Here is a 22,350-nt window from a genome sequence, read left to right on the forward strand (position 1 = left end):
TTGGGTGGTAAAAACGCCACACGTCTACACTGCCAATTTGATCTGTGAATACAGACAAACACTTAGCTGCTTTGGATTGAATTAATTTTCTTGAACAGGATCTGTCAAGCGTGGGATTGATAGATAAGTTAAGATCCCCTCCAAAAATGAGATGGTGTGTATCTAGGCACGGAATGGATGAGAATAGGGAAGACATGAAATTAGGGCAGTCCCAGTTGGGGGCATAAACACAAACCATAATGACAGGAGTTTGAAACAGCATACCAACAACAATAATATACCGGCCATTGGGATCAGATATGACCTGTTCTGATGAGAATTGTACTCGCTTGTGCAGTAAAATAGCTGTGCCTCTCGAGCGACTATTGAAGTTGGAGTGGAAAATCTGTCCAACCCAGGGTTTTCGTAGTCTGGTGTGGTCGCAAAGACGAAGATGGGTTTCTTGTAGGAACGCAATGTCTGTTTTCATACCCTTAAGGTGTGAAAGTACTTTTGTCCTTTTAACAGGTCCACCAAGTCCCCTAACGTTCCAGCTTGTGAGCCTGATGGTTTGTAGCATGTCTCTCTGGGTCATGTCAATCATGAAATCAGTGATAAACTATCAATCCTGTAAGTGCTCTGATGAGATGGTGCCCCAGCCAGGTCAGCTTAGTAATGTAAAGCAAAGTAGCAACAACATATACAATGCCACCGTACAAGTCTGTGATAAAAATGAACGCTCCTCTATCAAAGTCAAAAAGAAAAAAAGAGAAAATCCCCAATACAACAACAGAAGATGTCCTCAATGACACCCTCAGGTTTAAAACATACTTACATACTTGTCCTAACCTTATCTTTAACACAGATGAGCATGCAGGAACTACTACTTTACACAACCGACTGATTGGTAGGAGTTTGCTTCCTTTTCAATTGTGGAAATGTGTACACCTCTGACATTTATCATTTGACAGCGTAACAACCTCAGTGTTCCAATTTTTCAACACTTAAAAACAAAACACAAAACACAAAACTATGCTCTATATAAGAAATATTTTAACAAATGTTTAACAACAGCACAAACGAGTCTGTAATGAACATAACTGGATCTTACATATTAGGAGCTTAGTTGTGAATTTGTAAATAATCCCAGCTCGGGGCAAAGTCCTTTAATATCTACAGTCCAGTTTTCATAAAGAAAAGTTAAAGGAGATGTGTAAAGAGCCGTCATGTCTTCACTTACTGCTGAGATCGCGGTAGAACCGCTCCGCTTCATCCGCGGAGTCAAACATGCGAGACTGTCCGTCAATAGTGACCCGCAAGCGCGCCGGGTAGATCAGCCCGAAGCGTATCCCATCCTTGTAGAGGAGAGACTTCACTTTGTTGAATGATGCCCGTTTCTTGGCGAGGGAAGCGCTGAAGTCCTCAAAGAACCTTATGGGATAACCCTGGTATGAGATGCCCCGTGTTTTCTTCGCCCATAGCAGCACTCGCTCTTTCTGGATGTATCTGTGAAAGCGCACAAGAATGGGCCGGGAGCCCCCTCCTCAACAGCCAGCTGCAGCTTTTCATTCATCTGGGTGGTGGTCTCCACCTTGGACTTCAATGTGGCCACTTCGTGCTGCAGAGTCGACAGGTCATCTGAGTGGGAAGAGAGGGCTGTTTCCATTGCGGAGATGGTAGCTGTGTGCGAGGCTACAGTATCGGCGATCTTTTGCAGAGAAGCTTGGATAGGAGCCATGGCAGTATTCAGGGAGGTGGTGAGTTCACCTGTTACATCTTTGCGCAGTTTCTCGAGTTCACCGATGAGCATGTCCAGAGTTAGCGGTTGAGCTCCACCTGTTGCTACATTGCTAGCGCCTGCCTTGCTAGCGTCTTTATCGTGCGGGCTGAAGTGTTGAGTCAACTGAGGCTGACCTTTTCCCTGGCGGGTCCCGTGGGATTTACTCATTTCAGTTTTGGAAGTATTACGCTGACATGAAAATAAGTCAAAAAGTCTGAGTGTAGATATGTTAAAGTTATAAATGGTCAGGGAGCAAACGCCAGGCGTGTGATCACTCTGCCGCCATTACCGGAAGTGCCCCCTGAAGAGTGATATTTAAATGTCGAAAGAGGATGTTCTGTTGAACTTGTAGCACTGAACAGAATTACAGAGCCACATGTAATGTAAACTATGGTGATTATTGAATGTGTGATATTGAACATTCCAAAAAGTCTCAATTCTAGCTGTTGCTGGTTTTGTTTTTTGATAAAAATTTGTTTAAAAAAAAAACAGTTAATAAACCAGTTGATAAAAAACAGTTTTAAGACACCACTTTAGGCTTTTTCACAAGTTCGTGACTTTTTTTAACCAACAAATTATATAAAATGATCAACAAAGCCACACAAAGTCACACAAAACCTGTTCTACAACTTAAGAAGTGAGACTACGTGACAAATGTAATGTCAACTTATTTAAATTGTACATTGGTCTAGTTTTTTGAGCAACATGTGCCAAAATTAAGTCTGGTGTAGCCAGATAGTCTGTATAGTCACAAGCATTGTGACTATACAGGAAAAAAAAAATCAACCGTTCAGCATTCAGATAATGAGTTTGACTACATGGCTGTTACTCTTTGGTTCATGATTAGATGAAGCCCTAACAATTCAATTGGCCGGGTTGATCATTGCCAGACCATAATCAGCTCCAGATGGTGAGATTCCAGACCAACTTCTGATGCAGATGAAAACAGAGGTGATAAAGTTGAATTAAAGGCGACAAACAGTCAGAGAGCCATCTAGTATCACTTTCACACTGCCAGCAATCCAGGGCCTGACCTCCGGCTGTGAGGGCCTGTTTTTTCCTCCCTCTCATATGTCGACAGTGTCATCTACATTTAAGTGCACTGGAACACTGCAAGGTAAACAATGAGTGATGGTATGGTATGTCCCATGTCATTATTTCTCATTTTGTTGTTTAACAGGAGTTTTTTTTTTTTTTTTTTTTTTTGTAACGCTTTCAGTTTGTTGATTTCATTCTGAATGGACTGGTCAAACCCTTGCTCTTTCAAATGGCCGGGGATATTCAAATAAATCACTGTGTCCCGCACAGTGCCCGAGTCTTCTCTTCTTCTTGGAGCAGAGCAGCAGGTGGATCTCAGGGCGCTGCCATGATCAATAAAAATAAGTGTGCCATATCACTATTTAAGCTGCATATAAACACAGATGCACATGCATTCTTCAATCGGTGCAATTTCCCGATCAAGACGTAGGGCTAATTCACCTATCCACTTCCATTAATGATCGTGTAACAACATATTTGAAAAAACTTGTGCACTTGTTTGTGATGCCTGTTTACACTGCAGCCATGCCAAGCCGAGCTGATAAAATCCTGAGTCGATTGCCAGGTCATGTGACCTGAGTTGAAATGTCGAAAAATGTTTTTCATGCAGTGTGAAAGGAGCTTAAGAGTTTCAGTAATCTAAACTTTGTCTATTGTCTCTAGGTGCAGCAGCACTATCAGACCTGCAGACTCTGTACCAGCATTTGTCTGTGGCAGAAGAGTTGGGAGGGCAGGTCAGCAAGGATCTCAACAGTATCCTTGATCAGTTGAGGAACATGTCCAAAACTGCCAACAGCACGAATAACACCACTATCTCCACTGTCTTCAATGGTGGGTTGCAGAGTCTCCAACTTATTTACTTCCCAAATGGTCCTAAGTGTTCTGACCTGAAGTGAAGTGGATAGTGCTGTGCAGGACAGAATTCAGCTTAACCCTCTTATGAAGCGATAAAGCACAGTTTTATTGCTTGCCTTGCTTACTTATCATCATACCCGCAAATACTCTTGTTATCATATCAGTGCTGTGTTTAAGGGTTGTTTGAAGGGTCACTGGCAAAGTTGATGTCCTTGCCAATTAGAAGTAATTTGTAATAAAAGCATGTTTGGTCAGTAATATACATACACTATTTTGCCAAAAGTATTAGCTCATCTGCCTTTACGCACATATGACACATTTACACACATTGGTCCACCCTTTGCACCTATAACAGCTTCACCTCTTCTGGGAAGGCTTTCCACAACGTTTATTAATATGTGTATGGTGTGGGAATTTATGACCATTCCAGAAGCGCATTTGTGATGTCAGACACTGATGTTGGACGAGAACGCCTGGCTCCCAGTCTTCACTCTTATTCATCCCAGAGGTGTTCTGTCAGGTTGAGGTCAGGACTGTGTGCAGGCCAGTCAAGTTCTTTCACACTAAGCTCCCTCATCCATGTCTTTATGGATCTTGCTTTGTGCACCGGCGTGCAGTCATGGTGGCCATCCCCAAAATGTTCCCACAAAATAGGGAGCATGGAATTGTACAAAATGTCTTGATATACTGAAGAATTCAGAGTTCCTTTCACTAGAACCAAGGGGCCAAGCCCAGCTCCTGAAAAACAACCCCACATCATAATCCCCCTTCACCAAACTTCACAATTAGTACAATGCAGTAGGAAAGAGGTACAGTTCTCTCATTGCTGCCTAGCAACCACCAAATCCAGATTATATGAGTGAGTGAATACTAGTGGCAATATAGTGTATTAGCATAATACAATAATTATAAACTTTTTAATGTATCTTTCTTAGACAAAGTGCAGCTTCAGCTGCTTTCCCAGAGAAAATAATGTCCTGAGCAAACAATGGATCTGACTAAGCAATAACCTTTAAATTACTTGCTGTTATGGTCTTTCTGAAAAGTAGTGGACCCGGAAATGATGAAGCAGCCCATATGAAACTTTTTTTTGCAGAGAGGTTTTTTAGAAGTTACAGTTCACTGAAAGTCTGTAATGGATACAACCATTGTGTTCAAATGCTCTCACTGATCACATCTCTGATTCTCTCCCTTCTGGTGCACAGAAACTCTAAAGCAGCCAACAGGGGATTCAGACCAGCAGACATTCCTCCAGCCAAATATTTACCTCTATATGCCTCACCTCAAAAAACATCCAGACAGTCTTGTGCCTAACATAGTGCTGGGACAGGGACGGCGTGGAGGTACGGAGCTCACATACATATACATATAATAGACCTGTAAAAACACATATCTTGATTGTTTTGTGATCTGAAACTAAGATATCAAGATCTTGTTTAAACAACAAGTTGAGTTTTCCTATTTTAACTTGTTTTGGCATTTTAATTGAACTCTGTAAAGTTTGTCTTATATATAGTTATATCTACATTATGCCCATAGAGAACACTATTCTTGTTCTTGTATTTAAAGATATTCACTGTTTATTCTCTTGTCATCTGTTTCTGGGTGTGTCCTCCTTCAGTATCCATAGTACTGGGCATTCCTACAGTGAAGCGTGAAAAGCAGAGCTACCTGGTCAACACACTCAGCTCCTTGCTCTACAGCCTGACTCCCTCACAGCACCAAGATCTCCTCATCATTGTTTTTGTTGCAGAGGTTGCACACATGTCTACACATATTACTTACACTTAGACAGATTTTAATGAGTCACATGAGAAATGATTTGGTCATAGTAGCACTGTTACAAAAAGATGATCTGTTATACAGCTGGATAGAGTAGCATTCACTATGGGAGTGGAGTTGAATCAGTCTGCTGGAGAATGAGCTGCTCTGTCCCTCTAATGTTTGGTGTAGTGGATGGGATGGATTGTCCATAATGGAAAGTAGTTTATCCAGTGTAGTCCTACTTGCTACAACACACTGGTGGAAATACTCTAGTAATACACTGCTTCCTGAGAGAGTAGAATCTACTCAGGCCCTTCTTGTACACAACATTGCTGTTGTCCCTCCAGTCCAGCTTGTTATTTATGTGGGCTCCCAGGCTGCTTGTTGCAGTCCACTACTTCCACCTCCAGGCCCTGTATGGTGATGGGCTCAATGACCAGGTCTTTGGTATTGTCCACTTTCAGGATTAGGTTGTTTGCCTGTGACCACTCCACAAAGTCTGAAATCAGTCTTACTCCACCTTCTGTCCATCTCTGATACACCCTACCACTGCAGAGTCATCAGAGAACTTCTGCAGGTGGAAGGACTCAGAACTGTATCAGAAATCAGAGGTGTAAAGAGTGAAAAGAAATGAGATAGGACAGTCCTCTGTGGCGCCTCTACATTACTGACAATGGTATCTGACAAGGAACCCCTCAGCCGCACAAAGTGGTTCTTCTTGCACACCATAAGGCAAACGTATGATTCAGTTTTGACATGTGTATTTAAAGGATAAATGCTGAAGATTCACTACTCAGAAAATCATGTTCCAAATGAATAGTTTGGCGTTTTGGGAAGTTTCTTGGCAAGTGTTGGATAATAAGACTGTTGCCTTTCCCTTCTTTCAGTTTAACTTTGAACGCTCGTTATATACAATTAAGGTGTGAACCTCAACTGTGCATGTCTGCGGGGGTACTGTCATGTGTAGCAATACAGAATTCTTGGTTTGCTTCCTTCTTACAACATTTCAGACAAGAAACCACAACTAGTTTTTGTGGTACACCACAAGTTATATATATATAACTTGCGGTATAACTTGTTATACACCTAAGCTATATGTGTGTGTGTGTGTGTGTGTGTGTGTGTGTGTGTGTGTGTGTGTGTGTGTGTGTGTGTGTGTGTGTGTGTGTGTGTGTTGTGTGTGTGTGTGTGTGTGTGTGTGTGTGTGTGTGTGTGTGTGTTTACAAGCATGGTAGGAGGCTACACCAACTCTAAAGCTATACAACTGGTTGTACAAGGTCTGACCTTTGAAGGATTTACACAATGAAGCCTCATAAGACCTCAATACTCTATCCATTTTTGCAAAAGCATGTAAGAGCTCCCCTTAACCACCCCTGTCTGAAATCCCCCTATATCACTGACTTTCTCCTTTTTCTTGTCATGTCATTTCAGACGGATTCAGAATATGTGGGTAGCATAGCAGAGACCATCAGACAGAAGTAAGTGACTCTACATTGCCTCCCACGGGCAAGATTTACTATTTTACTGTTGCTGCTTTGATGTTTTCTGTTTCGTGTGGCAGCAGAGAACCTCTTCCATCTTGTCATCATCCTGTTTATAGTATTTAGGCTGATGTTCTATGGTTTCTTTGACTTCACTCGCGTACATTTACTTGAAGTGAAAAACACTTCCACGGGACTCAAAATTTTTATTCCAAAGTTTTATGTTATCTTCCTACAGGAGTGTTCCAAAAGTTAAGATATCCTAATCAGCAAACTGTATTACAATGAACAAAAAAAAATAAAAAATAAAAAAAATGTGGCTTGGTCACTATTTGAGGTGTCTCATGGAGCCTTCATATCTCTTAAAGAGGTTTTAACCTATACAGCTGCGGTAATGTAAAGCCTACATGATATTGCTCTTCACAAAAGTATATTTAGATTAACATGTACTGTCTCAAAGGAATTTAAGAAATTGCTATCAATGTACTTATTTGTCTAAATTAGAATTAGCAAAGCATTTTTTTGTTCAAACAAGGTGTGACTAGCATCACAAAAGAAGTTTTACATACAAGTGATCTTTATTCCTTTATTCCTCTTGTTATGTAACAACTGGGGAGTCTGAATGTCCTCTCACAGGGAATTTGTCAAGAAACTGCCAAGTTTCTAGTTAATTAGAAGAGAAGTACTAGTACTTAATCTCAGACTACTGTTAAAGCCCCAGAGATTACAGTTGTTGAATTACTAAAGGATATAAACAGAGGTTTGATGAAAATGTATTCAGATTTGACTGGCCTGTATAGTAGTCTATATGTTGTTATAAATTACTGACAGAAATCCTCAAAAACAAAGTAGTTAAAACAAAAGTTAACAAGGATGTGGTATGAAGGCCAAAAATGGTAGCATCTGGCTTGTAATTAGTTATGTACATATTGCATTTTAGAATTTAGAATCAACTGAGGATATAAATAGAAGAAGATTAGATTTTAACTTGTTGTGTTATGATTGTGAAGTCTGCACTTCTGTAATTTACCAACACTATCTCTGCAGATTTCCCAAGGAGGTGCAGTCTGGACTGCTGGAGGTGGTCTCCCCTTCACTGTATTACTATCCTGACTTCACAAACCTCAAAGAGACCTTTGGTGACTCAAAGGACAGAGTCAAGTAAACATACATTTCTCACATTGTGTATAAACAATGAAACATAGGAAAGTTAATATCATTTATTGCAGAAGAGACAGAAAACAAGGTTATAGTGAATTTAAATAAATTATCCTTTAAAGAATGAACATTAAGAGATAAATTGGAATCTGTTTTCACATTCTCTGTTTGTTAAACACTTACCAAATGAGTATTTGTGTTATGTGTGTGGACTTCTCTATTTACTCCTCTTTTTAGATGGCGAACAAAGCAGAATCTGGACTTTAGCTTCCTCATGCTTTATGCTCAGGACAAAGGAACCTATTATGTTCAGGTAGGAATCACCTTAGACTTAACAAATCTAGAGGGAAATCTTCATGAAAATCTCCAAACCTTGATCTTTAGACATTTTATGTGCAAATCCAAACTGAAATCACAATACAAGAGAACTTGTAAAGCTCCAGGTTTTAAATAATTAAGTCAAGGAGTTTACTGATAAAAATATTGTTTCACCTTTTCAGCCTTTATTATATTTCTGTTCTGAACAAACAAGTTCAAATTCTAATTTGGCTGGAAATGTGAGTGTGAATGGTTATCTGTCTCTCTGTGTTAGCCCGATACATTGGCAACCTGTTCAGGTTGTACCCCGCCTCTCATACAATGACGACTGGGATAATCTCCAGCCAGCCCGAAATTAATGCAATACAAAAGTACAGTGTTATGCATCAGAGGGCAAATTAAATGTTTCCAACAGAAGACCTCCAGCTGAACTGATAATAAGTGATTGATAATATTTTTTGTTTGGATTCACAGTTAGAAGACGATGTTGTTGCCAAGGCAAACTACTACAATGACATGAAGACCTTTGCCACCCAGGAAACTTCAAAGCCATGGCTTTATCTGGAGTTCTCCCAGCTTGGATTTATAGGTGTGTTTGTGTGCATAGCATATGTTTAAGCCATACATCCACATATTTTTTTTTTATTTTTTTGGTCAACAGTTTTCTGGTAGTAATACATGCACGTGTATTTATGTGAAATTTCTAGGCAAGATGTTTCGTACTAGTGACGTCCCAATGATTGCTGAATTCTTCCTGATGTTCCACAGAGACAAACCTATTGATTGGTTGTTGGACCACATTTTGTGGGTTAAGGTTTGCAACCCTGAGAAAGACACAGTAAGTAAAACATCTTTAAGAAAGCACTTAAAATGCACAGTTTCTCCAGACAGTATTCTTACCTTGTGTGCACTTCAAAAATAAATGAATTTTAAAAAAGTATTCAGTATTTTCAATCTAGGGGAGTTATTAATATAAAATTTGATAGTTAAATATTTCTAAATAATAAAATAATGATTAAGAAATAAAGAATTCCTCAATTACAAGTTGGCCCTGGAAATACCGTATTACTGAATTTCCCACTTGATAAATAAAGAACTGATCTATCTATCTAACAATTTCTTTGCAATGTACTTGCAGTAGTTCAGTGATAAATATTTCTACACAATAGATAAAGAATAAGTAGGTTCACGGAGTAACAACCACATCATAAACGTTACATCATGCTGTGTTGTCACATACATCTGATCCTATGTTACCCAGAAACACTGTAACGAACAGAAAGCATTGCTCAAGCAGAGGTACAAGCCCTCCCTCTTTCAACATGTTGGCCTCCACTCGTCTTTGCCTGGTAAACTACAGCATCTGAAGGTGAGTATGCATCTATTTACTGAAAACTTGTGCAGTGATGAAAGAATTAATTACATCCACAGACTGTCAGGGATGGAGTTAGAGGGGTGCCCAGGTTAGCATAAGACACGGGGGATTTGTGCCGTGTATGCAAATAAAACCCGACATCATCTGGGCCCACTACAATATTTTAACAGCTACTGTCTGTTTTATGACTGTGTGTCAGGGCTTTGGCACACATGTTTTATATATATATATATATATATATATATATATATATATATATGTATGTATATATATAATAACCTGTGCTAACATAGCATGACGAGACATTATTAGATGCTAGTAAGACTAGCAGAACCAGTTATGTTTCAGATGTGGAGGGGTGGGGAATGGAATCATAGAGAAGGCAATCCATGCTTTTATTAGTTCCAGACTGGACTACTGCAATGCCCTTTATGCTGGCCTCAGCCAGTCTTCAATCTCTTGTCTTTAATCTGTGCAAAATGCTGCTGAACAATTTTTAACTGGCACATCCAGATGCAAACACATTATCCGTGCTGTCCCGACTCCACTGGCTTCCAGTCCACTTTAGAATTGATTTTAAACTTTCGTTGTTTGTTTTTAATGCTATTAATGGCCTGGCCCCCTCTTACCTGTCAGAGATTTTAAATTTTCGCAATTGTGGCAAAACCCTGCGCTCTTTGGGTCAGCTTCTGTTAGAGGTCCCTAGATCAAGACTTAAACAGTAGGGTGATCTTTCCTTTGCTTTCGCAAACTGCCCCCTGACATTCGCACCACTACTGATTTCAGCCTTTTTAAATCAAGTTCGAGTTCAAGAAAAAAGGAGAGTTCTAAGTTCAGAGTTTTATTGACCTCATGCATTGAAAGCCAAGGCGCTGCCACACAATGAAAACTGTGCAAATGTGGTTGTGTCCAGTTCAAGATAGAGAAGGGTTTTGTTTCTGAAAAACACACTGCAACATCCTGTGTTCAGATAGAACACATAGTTAAGTACAAATATCTACACTAAAGGCATATGTTTCATTCTGACCAAAGCCATCTAAAAAGCTGAGAATAATAGTTTTTGATGTGCAAATATTTTGTATGATGTACTTTACATGTTATATTGGTCTTTGTCTACTCTGCTTTCCAGGATAAGGACTTTGGGAAGCCGAAACTCTATCAGGCTCACAATAACCCAGCTGCAGAACTGAGCAGCAACCTGAAACATTACCAGCAACACAGTCTGGAAAGAGCTTACAAAGGAGAGGACTTCTTCTGGGCATTAACACCAGTTCAGGGTGACTTCATCATATTTAACTTCCCTCGACCCATTCACATATCCAGGTCAGTTGTTTTCTTTATCAACCCAAAAGGTTTTAATCAAGGTAAATAAGTAAGTTATCGTCAACTTTATTTTCTATTAAAGGTCAAGAAGGGTGTGTCATATGACTTTGTTGTTTGTCTTCAGTAGTAACATTTCTAGACAGAGAGTGTTGACATGGATTTAACATACAATAATAAAAGTAGGCCTGGGTGTATCAAACTAAATATTGAGTATCGATACCAAGACCAGTATTGGATTGGATCGATACTAGTGTGTCGAGATTGATACTTTTGTTTTTCTTCTATAAGTCCCGCAAATACTCATCCCCGAGTTTATGCAAGTGCAGCATCTCTCCATGTCTGTAATAGTCAGGAGCCTCTCCATCCCCACCTGTAGTAAAAGGTAGATAAAGACAGAGTTTGACACTCGAATCCTAGCATCACAGCAGAATCGCACAGCTGATACTGATGCCGTTATTGAAATGCATCAGTACTCGGAGGAGAAGACAATTACATAGGATGCAGACTCACTTCTGCGGTGGAAAATGAATGAGCCAACATTTCCCTCTCTGAGAAATTTGAATATTTATTATTACATTGTTGCTTTTGTTTACTTATTTTGCTCAACTGATTACTGTTACTGACTGACTGGTGTATAAGCGGTGGATGGGAGGAGTATAAAGGACTGGTGGACAGATTTGTGTGGTGGGTGAGCGAATGGGTGGATGTGTCTCTGACTGTAAAAAGCGCTTTGAGTACCTTTGAGTAGGTAGAAAAGCGCTATATAAGAGCAAGACCATTTACCATTTAAGGAGGAAGGGAACAGCTCATCAGCCCCTCAACATCCTTGGCAGCGATGTGGAGGTAGTGGAGGAGTACAAATACCTCGGAGTGACCATCGACAACAGACTGAACTGGAGGACCAACAGTACAGCTGTGTACAAGAAGGCCTGCAACAGATTCTATTTCCTGAGGAAGCTGGGGTAGTGGGGAAGTGTGTAGTGGGGGAACAGCATTGCAGCCAGTGACGCCAACAGACTGAATAAACTGATCAGGAAGGCTGGCTCTGTCATTGGCTGCACACAGGAAACTTTTGAAGTGGTGGTGGAGAGGAGGACACTTAACAAACTGTTATCAGTCATGGGTAACCCTGACCACCCTTTCCACCAGATGATAGACAGACAACGGAGCTCGTTCTCCAAGAGACTCAGACAACTCTGTTGTCTCAAAGAACGCTACAGGAAATCTTTCATGCCTCAATCCATATGCCTGTTCAACTCCTCATCCGTATGTGACAGATGACTCAGGACATTGTTTCTTCTCCCTCCTTTATGTGACAGATAACACTCTGGACATTATTTCCTTTCCCTCTTTTCCGTTTCTTTTTTCCTGTTATATATATAGTATGTATGGTGTGAGTGCCTGTACATTGCTGCTGCAACTCTTAAATTTCCCATTTTGGGAAGAATAAAGTATCCATCCATCCATCCATCCATCCATCCATCCATCCATCTCCCATTGTGTTGTTTAGATTGTTATATTTTTGTTACTGTAATACTCTTATAAATATCAGTAGTATTTATTATTTTATTTTATTCTCTCATTGAGGGATGTTAAAATGTATAATTAATTTTTTAGGCTAGTTGCATGGTCATCGAGAATAGACATCACCCGTGCAGCCAGCGGAGGTGGAGCCTATGAAGTTATATTTGAGCCTCATTTATGAGCGAGGAGTATAATAACTTAAGCGCAGAGTTTATTTTATGTTGCTAGCATTCATCAGCTGGAAAATGGGCAAGACACGTAATGTCATTGCCATGCGACACTACTCCTGCAGACAGTGAAGAGTTTCAGGCTAAACTAATGTAATTTCTGAAGACTGAAGGTAAAACTCTCACTGATGTTAGTGGCTTACTCAACCCTTCGACGTGAACACTGCACTGATACACGCTATCAGCTCCCTAGTGGATAAATATAACACCACATCTGCTGCTTCCCATAGTTATTGTAAGCTCCGCATGTTCTCTGGTGTGAAACCCATGCCCAGCGGGGAGGAAGAGTAGATGCCTGGGCAGAGCAGATCGCATATTTGCAGTGCACTGACAATACAAAGAAACAGAGGATTGTGGAAAGCTTGAATGGTCCAGCTGCTGACATTGTGAGATTCCTGAGAACGCAGAAGCCCGCTGCAACTTCATATGTCTACATGCAAACTTTGGAAAGAACTTTTGGAACAACCGAGAGTACATCTGATCTCCTGGTGAAATTTAGGCACACATATCAAAATGCAGGTGAAAAGCTGTCTACTTACCTGTGCAGGTTGGATAAACTGCTGCACTGTATTTTCAGGAAAGGAGGTGTGGCACTGTCTGACATGAATCGATTACGAATGGAGCAGGTTGTGAGAGGAGCACTGCAACAAGACATGAATGCTCTCCGCCTCCGTATGACACACAAGCTGCGAGAACCTTTGTTTCAGTGAGTTGTTAAAAGAGGTGAGGGAGGAAGAAGATATGCTCCAAAGCAGAGACGATGTCAAGAACCCAGTAGTGTCACAGTCTGTAACTCCTGTTTTCAAGCCTGCACCTGAAACAGAAGTTGATCCTGAAGTAGAAGAGCTGAGAAAAGAAATCAGTGTCATGAGAGCTTAAATGGTTAGTCTTAAAGCTGCTACAGTTGCATCATTTTGGACACCCAGAGTCCACAACTTGAAATCCCTGCCAAGGCAAAGTACAAAAAATAAATAAATAAATAAAATAAAATAAAATAATACTACCCCACAAAGGTCTGGATATAAAGAGGGTAAACCTGGATGGACATTTTAAGAGAGAATGTGAAGGTGAAGAAAACCAACTTAAAGTCAATAAATGCCTAATTAAACTGACAAGGAAATCGGAAAACCAGCGTGGGGTCCAGTAGAGGAACGTCCTAGCATCCCGGTGGTTGCAACACGTTCCACCAAGTGCAGCAACTTGAAAAGAGAAGTGAATGACCTATACCCAAAGGCTTAGTGGTCCCTAGCTCTGCCGTGCCCATACAGATTGAAGGCATCTACTCTAAAGCCATACTGGATTCTGGTTCTCAAGTAACTTTGCTGTACAGATTCTTCTACGACTAATATTTGACACACCTGCCATTGACACCTATCAGCACTTTGCAGATATGGGGTCTTAGCCCTGCTAAGTACCCTTACAATGGCTATTTGTCACTTAGGCTGGAGTTTTTGGAAGCTGACGTAGGAGTGAGCAAGACCATTGATGCACATGTGTTGGTATGTCCCGACCCAGTTTAGAGAGGTGAAGTTTCCATGCTTGTTGGCACAAACACACTCTGAGATGACTGCTTAGTCACTGTAGAGAAAAGGGAGGGGAAAACTTTGTAAGAACTATGATCATTCATCCAGTCTTCCAGAAAGCTTTCAATGAGATCTCACAAGACACTGACAGCAACGTGAGGGGAACTGTGTGGTTCGCTCAAACCAGCCCATCTGTTTTCAGTTGATGTTGTGTGGATTTCAGGACTCTAAATCACTGCACTATCCCGGACCAATAAACGGTGCCAAGAATCGAGATGCTTTGACCTGTCTCAATGGAAGTAAATGTTTTAGTGTGTTTGACATTCGCAGTGGATACTATCAAGTGCCTATGACAGACTCTGACAATGAGAAGACTGCTTTCATCTGCCTGGCTGGATTCTTCCAATATGAAAGAATGCCACAAGGAGTGACAGGGGCTCCAGCTACGTTTCAGTGGATAATGGAACAAACTGTCGGAGACATGAACTTGCTTGAAGTCTTGGTTTATCTCGATGATCTCACTGTAGTTGGAGCCACGCTCGAGGAGCATGAGACTAGGTTGCTAAAGGTGCTCAATCAGTAACCTATGTGGGACACATCATATCTCAAGAGGGGGTATCTACTGATCCAAAGAAGACCGAATGTATGTATTGCATGTCGACGCTAGCTGAGTGGTGCCAGGAGTAGTGTTGTACCAAGATCAGGGAGAAAGATTGAGACCCTTGGCTTTTGTCAGTCGAAGTTTGACTCCTTCAGAAAAGAACTACCCGGCTCATAAGCTGCATGACTATTTGTTATTTTTTGTTTGTTTGTTTGTTTGTTTTTCTTTCTCTTTTTTTATTGGACAATACAGTATATAGTGTCTTGGTTGGTTAAACCAAATCAAGTTTTAAGATCCTGGAATTGTTGCAGTGTGCCCCCCTCATAGAGGTCACTGTGTTTTATTTACCCTTTGTCGGCCCACTGTTTGAACCTTACATCCATCTTGTTTGGTAAGAAATCTGAGTCATATCCTATCCATCTTAAGATCCAGTATGGTTCTTTGGTCTTGTTTTCATTGATTATTCTTTGCCAAATCCTAATTGACATTTTAATCTATGGGTTTATGTCTTTTAGACAAGTAATCAATCAATCAATCAATCAAAATGTATATCCGTCTATATGTGCCCATATGTGTGTGTCTGTGTAGGCCTGGAGAGAAGCTTCCGCCTGGCATCACAATCTTGGTGCCTCAGTCCAGAGACAACCTTGATCGGGTCCCAAAGAGAGTGTTTCTTGAATTATTTGTTATCTTTGAGTTAAATAAAAATTGATCTATTGGTGGCACACCTGCTGGTGCCAATATCTTTTTCTTTGATGTGTTACAGGTCTTGAGTCAAATTGATGTTACCGTCCGTAACACAGGCTGACAGTGTGGACAGTTATTTCGTCGCTGGTATTGAACACTGACTCATATTTTTTATTAAGAGGTTTATGTGTTTTTTTTTTCATTTCCTTTTTTTTGTCTGTATTTGTCTACATGGTTAAACACCAGGGGGTGTCAACAGTATATGAGATTGATGCAGTTATATTCTTACAGCTGAATATTTTATTGTTTCAGTACATGTGTGTGACCATCACTGGCCCTCCCTGAGAGCTAGTTTGTTGACCTTCATTGAATAGAGTGACCTTGTGTGGCAGGGAACAGTGCTACAGTGCTACACCTGAATACTGAATAGAGTGGGAGAATAAATGACTGAAAAGATGTGGAAGGATGGACAGAGGAAGGGAGGCAAGGAAAAGCTTTTGTGTATCTGTTCATGGTGTACAACTTTGGAACAGTCTGAGTTCCGAACTGAAACAACGTGCAAACAGTTTAAGAAAAAGCATAAAAACATGATTATTAAAAGGTACAAGGGGGCAGCTGTGGGGCAGCTGTGGCTCAGTAGGCTCAGTAGGTACAGCAGGTTGTCCCTGAACCGTAGGGTTAGCAGTTAAACCCCCTTAATGTGCCACATGCCAAAGTCTCCTGCTCACAGTACAACTGGCACTGGTGTGTGAATGTATGTGTGCTTGTGCGAGCGAATGGGTAGATGTGTTTGTTACTGTAAAAGTGCTTTGAGTACCAATAGGTAGAAAAGCGCTATATAAAGAGCAAAAAAGCAAAAACATTTCTTTCTTTATTCTTCTCTTTATGACTATTTGTTTTATTATAGTATTATTATTTGGTTTAATTTGTTTATGTTGTTGGCTCCTATATTACTCTCCACGCGTATTATTCTTCCACCTTCTTCTGTGCAAAACTTTGGTGCATAGCTCGTCCCAGACAAACTTATTTGGCTGGTTAGCTGTTTTTTTATGTTTACTTTTATGTCTGTCTTTATTTTGTATGTGTATTTGTTCATGTTTAAAATAAAAAGAGAAAGAAAGAAATATGTTCATGACCATGAGGATGAAGCCATTATCTTGATGCTTGTATATGCTGTATATCACAGCCATTATCTATGATATACAGTTTCTTATATTTTTTGCTATTCTATTCCAGTGATTGATGTAATATAGTAGCAACCGAAAACACAGACAGAACATTGACAGTAATGTTATGGTTTTCCTTTCGGCGTTTGCCTTTTATTGTTTGCAGGCAAATGGTATTGGCTGAGGAGCGGGGTAAATGGTTGAAGTCTTTGTGCCGAGTCTAGTGTGACATAAATTATATTTAAAAGATGTTTATGCTATACAACGGGTAAAATAAGTATTGAACTCATCACACTTTTTCATAACTTTCATAAGTAATTCATACATAGAAAAAAGAACAACAAATAAGTTCAGAAATTAAGTTACGTGTAATAATGTAAAATAAAAGAGGGAAAAAGTATTGAACACATGCAGAAAGGGAGGTGGAAAAAGACATGGAAAGCCAAGACACCAACTGACATCTATCAGTGATCAGAAAGTCTTCCTGCCCCTTATAATTTCAAATGAATATCAATGGGTTCAATCCAAACTGATAGACGATAAAAAGGCGTGTCATGGGTAAAAGCAAAGAATTCTCTCAGGACCTTCACAACCTGATTTTTGCAAAACATTCTGACACTGGTTATGGCACTGGTTACAGAAGGATTTGAGCATTGAGCACTGTTGGGGCCATAAACTGGAAGAGGAAAGAACATCATTTGACCATAAACCAGCCATGACCAGGTGCTCCTCGCAAGATTTCTGACAGAGGAGTGAAAAGAATTATCAGAAGAGCTATCCAAGAGCCAAGGACCACTTGCGGAAAGCTTCATAAAGACCTGGAATTAGCAGGTACAATTGTTTCAAAGAAAACAATAAGCAACGCACTCAACGGCCATGGCCTGTATGGACGCTCACCACACAAGACTCCATGTCTAAAGAAAAAGCATGTTGAAGCTTGTTTAAAGTTTGCAGCACAACATTTGGACAAGCCTGTAAAATACTGGGAGAACATAGTCTGGTCAGATGAGAGCAAAATTGAACTGTTTGGATGCCATAACACACACCATGTTTGGAGGACAAAATGCACTGTACATCACCCCAAAAACACCATACCAACAGTGAAGTTTGGAGGTGGGAACATCTACACTAAATATTAGACGTCTGATGGACGTCCAGATCATTTCTATATTGCGTCAGTCGGTCCAAGACCCATTTTGGACCTCTACAAATTGCCAGTAAGTTCGGTCAGCCCATAGACTGCCTAGTTAATTTGGTGTTCATTTATGCATTTATAGCTTTGCCGTTTTAGCTTTGTTGTGTTAACCTACTTCAAACCCGTCGTCGCTACAATTAGCATTGCATCTGCTAACATTAGCTTTTGAACACAACAATTTGTTTATAACGAAGCCGGCGAAAAATCAACACATAGAGCGGTTGGTAACGTTATGTATAACACATACGATGTTATGAGTAGTAGTAGTTTAGAGCCTTGTGTTTTTCTACTTGTGCAGATGGAATCATGCAATTTGATAATCTGGCCACTGAGGAACTTGCATTTAAAGCATGCACTGCAAAGGAGTGGAGATGGGGGGGCTTCACAGTCACTCAGGGCTAATTTTGTTTTTGTAAGATACTATGCTCAGCTATGTTATTTTCATGAATAGTATTGTTTTACATGTGTATATGACACCTACACTGTAGCTGCTGTCCTAAGTGTGTTGTTTTTCTTTTTTATTATTATTGTTAATGATAGGATAGACGAGGGGAATGTGTCTGGAAAAAAAATGATTCTTACAGGTGTTCACTGTTTTTTTTTTTTTTAATTATTATTATTTATTTATTATTTATATTTATTTATGTGATTTATTGGTAACCTTGCTTAGTCTTGTGCCCAGAAGATAGGAACCTGTTTCTGGTACCAGTTAATTTTACTGTAGCTTCAGTCAGGTCAGGTTAAACTTGAGTTTAGAAGACCACATTTGGACTACAAGTAACCCCTATAAGGACGTACTGTAGATGTCATGAAAGGACATTCAGTAGACATCAAACAAAGACGTTGTCTGGAGTAACATTCTCCATTAACGGTCTGACCTGAATTAAATGTGCAAAAATGACTCGGAAAAGATGTCGTTTAGACGTCTCTTTGCTCAGTGGGTCATGGTGTGGGGCTGTTTTTCTGTATATGGTACTTGCAAACTTCATACAATTGAAGGGAAGATGAGTGGAAAAATGTACCAAGACATACTTGAGGAAAATCTGCTGCCATCTACCACAATGACAAAGATGAAACGAGGGTGGACATTTCAGCAAGACAATGATCCCAAACACAGAGCCAAGGAAACTCTCAACTGGCTTCAGAGGAAGAAAATAAAGCTGCTAGAATGGCCCAGCCAATCACCTGACTTGAATCCAATTAAAAATCTATGGAAACAACTAAAAATATGAGGCCCACGGAACCTTCAAGATTTCAAGACTGTTTGTGTGGAAGAATGGGCCAAAATCACACCGGAATACTTTTTCCTTATGTTATTTTACATTATTACACACAACTTAATTTCTGAACATATTTGTTCTGGTTTCTTTCTATGTATGGATTACTTGGGTTGTTTCCAGTCTGGTGAAATTTTCCTGTCAATAGCACCTTTAGAAATATGTTTACTATGAAAAATTGTGATGTGTTAAATACTTATTTTACCTGTATAGCCAGCCAATTATATATTTATTCACTGTTTTATATGATTGTTCATAGCAATTAATGTAGGTAACGGATATGTTTATTTATTTAGTTTTATTAGTAGTTCCAGATTGTACAATTTTGTGTTGTGATCGCTCACCTGCTGCGGTGCAGATGTAAGTCTGTCATTACCGGAGCTAGAGCGTTTGGCCGCGTTTGTACTCACCTGTACTTGATGCAGTCCACCAGTAAAATGAGTTAAAGTGAGATATTCCTCTCAAGAGTGGTCGTTTCTCCTGCATATAGACACTTAAGTCCCCTGTTAGCCGAAGCTAACAGTATTTTCACACATCTCAATGTGTCCATGTCATAAGTACATTCATCTTCTGCACTGTTTAATACACCTGTACTCTGCTTCCTATTGTAGGTACCGGTTTTGCAATGGAAATATTGAAATCAGTGGAGATAAATTCTACAACACAACGGTGGAAGTGCTGCCCAGCAATGTGAGTAACTTATTTTATAGTTCCAATGTGTATCATACAGTGGGCGGGAGAGCTTAACGCACTTCAACTTGAGAAAACATATGCAAATACACTTACAACACCTGCAAACACAGAAACGTTCTGCAAGTTCAGAACCTACTTTACGTTACCTACTTTACATGGAATATAATATTTTACAGCTTCACACAGTTACCCCTTTTTTAACAGTATCATCCCTCTAACATCTAATACTTAAGTGTCATGTTTTAACCTCAATGCCGGTTTGATTTGATAACCGTGACAAGCTCCTGTTAACCTTCCACCTTCCACTCCGCCTCGATAACACCTCGGAGCTAGCCTAAGGCTAATTCATTAGCCAGCTAATTATCTAATTAACTTAGACTTAACTTCACCTCAGTGTTGCACCACAAAAGCTGCAACTGACATGTCCACTGACATGCTTTGTGCCATGGGTTCCTCTGCTCTTTTGTTTTCTCTTCAGGTTGTTGTTGTAATAAAACCCAATAATGTAATAACTTCTCCAATAATGTAATAAAATATCCTGACTGATATTGTAGTAACATTTTTACTGATAATATAATACCTTATTACATTATTGGGAATTTATTACATTTTCTTTCAAAACTCATAATGTAATAGTTGACAGATAATGTAATATATATGTTCATTTTCAGTCCAGGGTTCTACATTTTGTATTTTGAGAATATAACAATGTTATATACACTGTATTGAAACAACAGAATGACTATTGGGTTAAATTGCAGACCTTGAGGACCATGCAGCCATATGCATATGTGCATATACTTGCATACTCAGAGGCATGCAACTACATCCTGGTCCTACCAAGTTGGCCAGATATCAGTCAGGATATTTTTTCACATTATAGGTGAAGTTATTACATTATTGGGTTTTATTACATTTACAATCGAGTTAAGTGCAAATTTTATTACATTTTCAGGAAACTATTACATTATAGGGTGCTACAAGCCACATAACTGCTCTGATGACCGTTAGAAAGTCTTAACAATTGTAGGGCTCTAAAGTATGTCCAAAAGGGCTTTGAATAAAGGTAATTGATTGTAGAATTTCTTGAAGACATTTTGCCACTCGTCCAATTAGCTGAGAGACTAGTGGGAAACTGAGGTTTAAATAGGAAAACTCTGTGATTAAAACCCATCAGAAACTTGCTTGACCAGAAACTGGTGCCACTAATTTCCATAATGGCCGGGTACTTACCTGTACTTACCTACTTACCCTATGAATGGTGCTCTAATGAAGCCATTATCAATGGGCCTCCAGTCCCATGGTGTTGAAACTTCTTGGGGACATAAGTTAATAATGTACTGTACAACTGATAGCAGATTGAATCTCAGTGCATCTCCTCTGTTTAGAGAATGTTTTTCCACTTAGATAGATGACAAAGATGGCTTCCTTTACTCATCATGATTCATGATACACATCCTGCAGCGGCGGGCCAGGGATTTTTTCACCTAGGCCTTCAATGACCTCAAGTAATACACATCTTAACACGATTGTCATGTCACTGCTATAGAAACCATGAACACAGAAACCACAAAACCTGACATTGCTAGACACATATCTTATACAGCAAGATGAATACCATTGCTAAAGCAAAAAACTTAGTTTTGAACTATTTAAAAAGCCTCCTCTCACCCACTGCAGTTGGACGCTAGCACCACATATGTCAAATCTAGCAGAAGTATTAAATTCGACCCAATAAAATGGCAAAAATATACACAAAAGATGCAAATATAATTGATGTTACTCACCAAAACTTTAGAAACAAAACAGCGCTCATAGTTGCTGACCAGAAAGTGCCAAACACTGCCTTTTCTCGGCTGGGTCAGACTAGCTAGCTCTGGGATTGCTAGGCTTTCCCTCACAACATTCAGCTTTTCCTGGAAAATCCACAGTGAAAATGTCTTTCTAAGAAGATTTGCAACTCCATCGTGCTTCTCCTTCTTCCGCCGTAGTAGGTTCAACACTGTGGAAGCAAAAACCCTGGCCTAAGAATACAAACTTGAAATGTGAGTGGTTAAAGGAACCAATGTATTTCAACATGCAGCCACCAGCAGTTTTAATTGTGAAGTCCCAACACTGCAGCTGAGAGACAAGAAATCCATATAATGAAAAGAATAGGCTATTGAGAAATATTTAACAGGATTAATGAGAAAACATTACAATCAGTGATTTTGATTAAGCTTAGGCCAGCAGGCTTTACTAGCCCTGATGGCCTACCACTGACATCATCACATAGACAGCATCTGGTCTGCTACCCCATTAGATATAATGTACATGAGATTTGACATTTATGTTCTATACAACATTCATACATACAGACATATAATATTCTTTTCAGCCTCAGTAT

General features: G+C 39.7%; 1 protein-coding gene across 2 annotated transcripts in view; it reads left to right on the forward strand.

Moving 5' to 3' along the window:
- Positions 1-22,350, forward strand: part of LOC125007926 (alpha-1,3-mannosyl-glycoprotein 4-beta-N-acetylglucosaminyltransferase B-like) — a 63,137-nt gene that overhangs the window by 5,993 nt on the left and 34,794 nt on the right. Inside the window, exons 2-12 of one of the 2 annotated variants that reach the window (XM_047584869.1) lie at positions 3,461-3,628; positions 4,858-4,995; positions 5,274-5,407; positions 6,848-6,894; positions 7,945-8,058; positions 8,293-8,368; positions 8,848-8,962; positions 9,081-9,211; positions 9,635-9,742; positions 10,878-11,071; positions 11,863-12,173. In XM_047584869.1, the coding sequence (XP_047440825.1) occupies positions 3,461-3,628; positions 4,858-4,995; positions 5,274-5,407; positions 6,848-6,894; positions 7,945-8,058; positions 8,293-8,368; positions 8,848-8,962; positions 9,081-9,211; positions 9,635-9,742; positions 10,878-11,071; positions 11,863-12,037 (1,400 nt within the window). In that variant the 3' untranslated portion in view covers positions 12,038-12,173. Of the gene's footprint in view, positions 1-3,460; positions 3,629-4,857; positions 4,996-5,273; positions 5,408-6,847; positions 6,895-7,944; positions 8,059-8,292; positions 8,369-8,847; positions 8,963-9,080; positions 9,212-9,634; positions 9,743-10,877; positions 11,072-11,862; positions 12,174-19,882; positions 19,962-22,350 lie in introns of those variants that run through there. The other variant, XM_047584868.1, reaches the window with a different exon arrangement.

Source organism: Mugil cephalus, chromosome 5, assembly GCF_022458985.1.
Source record: "Mugil cephalus isolate CIBA_MC_2020 chromosome 5, CIBA_Mcephalus_1.1, whole genome shotgun sequence".
Lineage (NCBI taxonomy): Eukaryota > Metazoa > Chordata > Actinopteri > Mugiliformes > Mugilidae > Mugil > Mugil cephalus.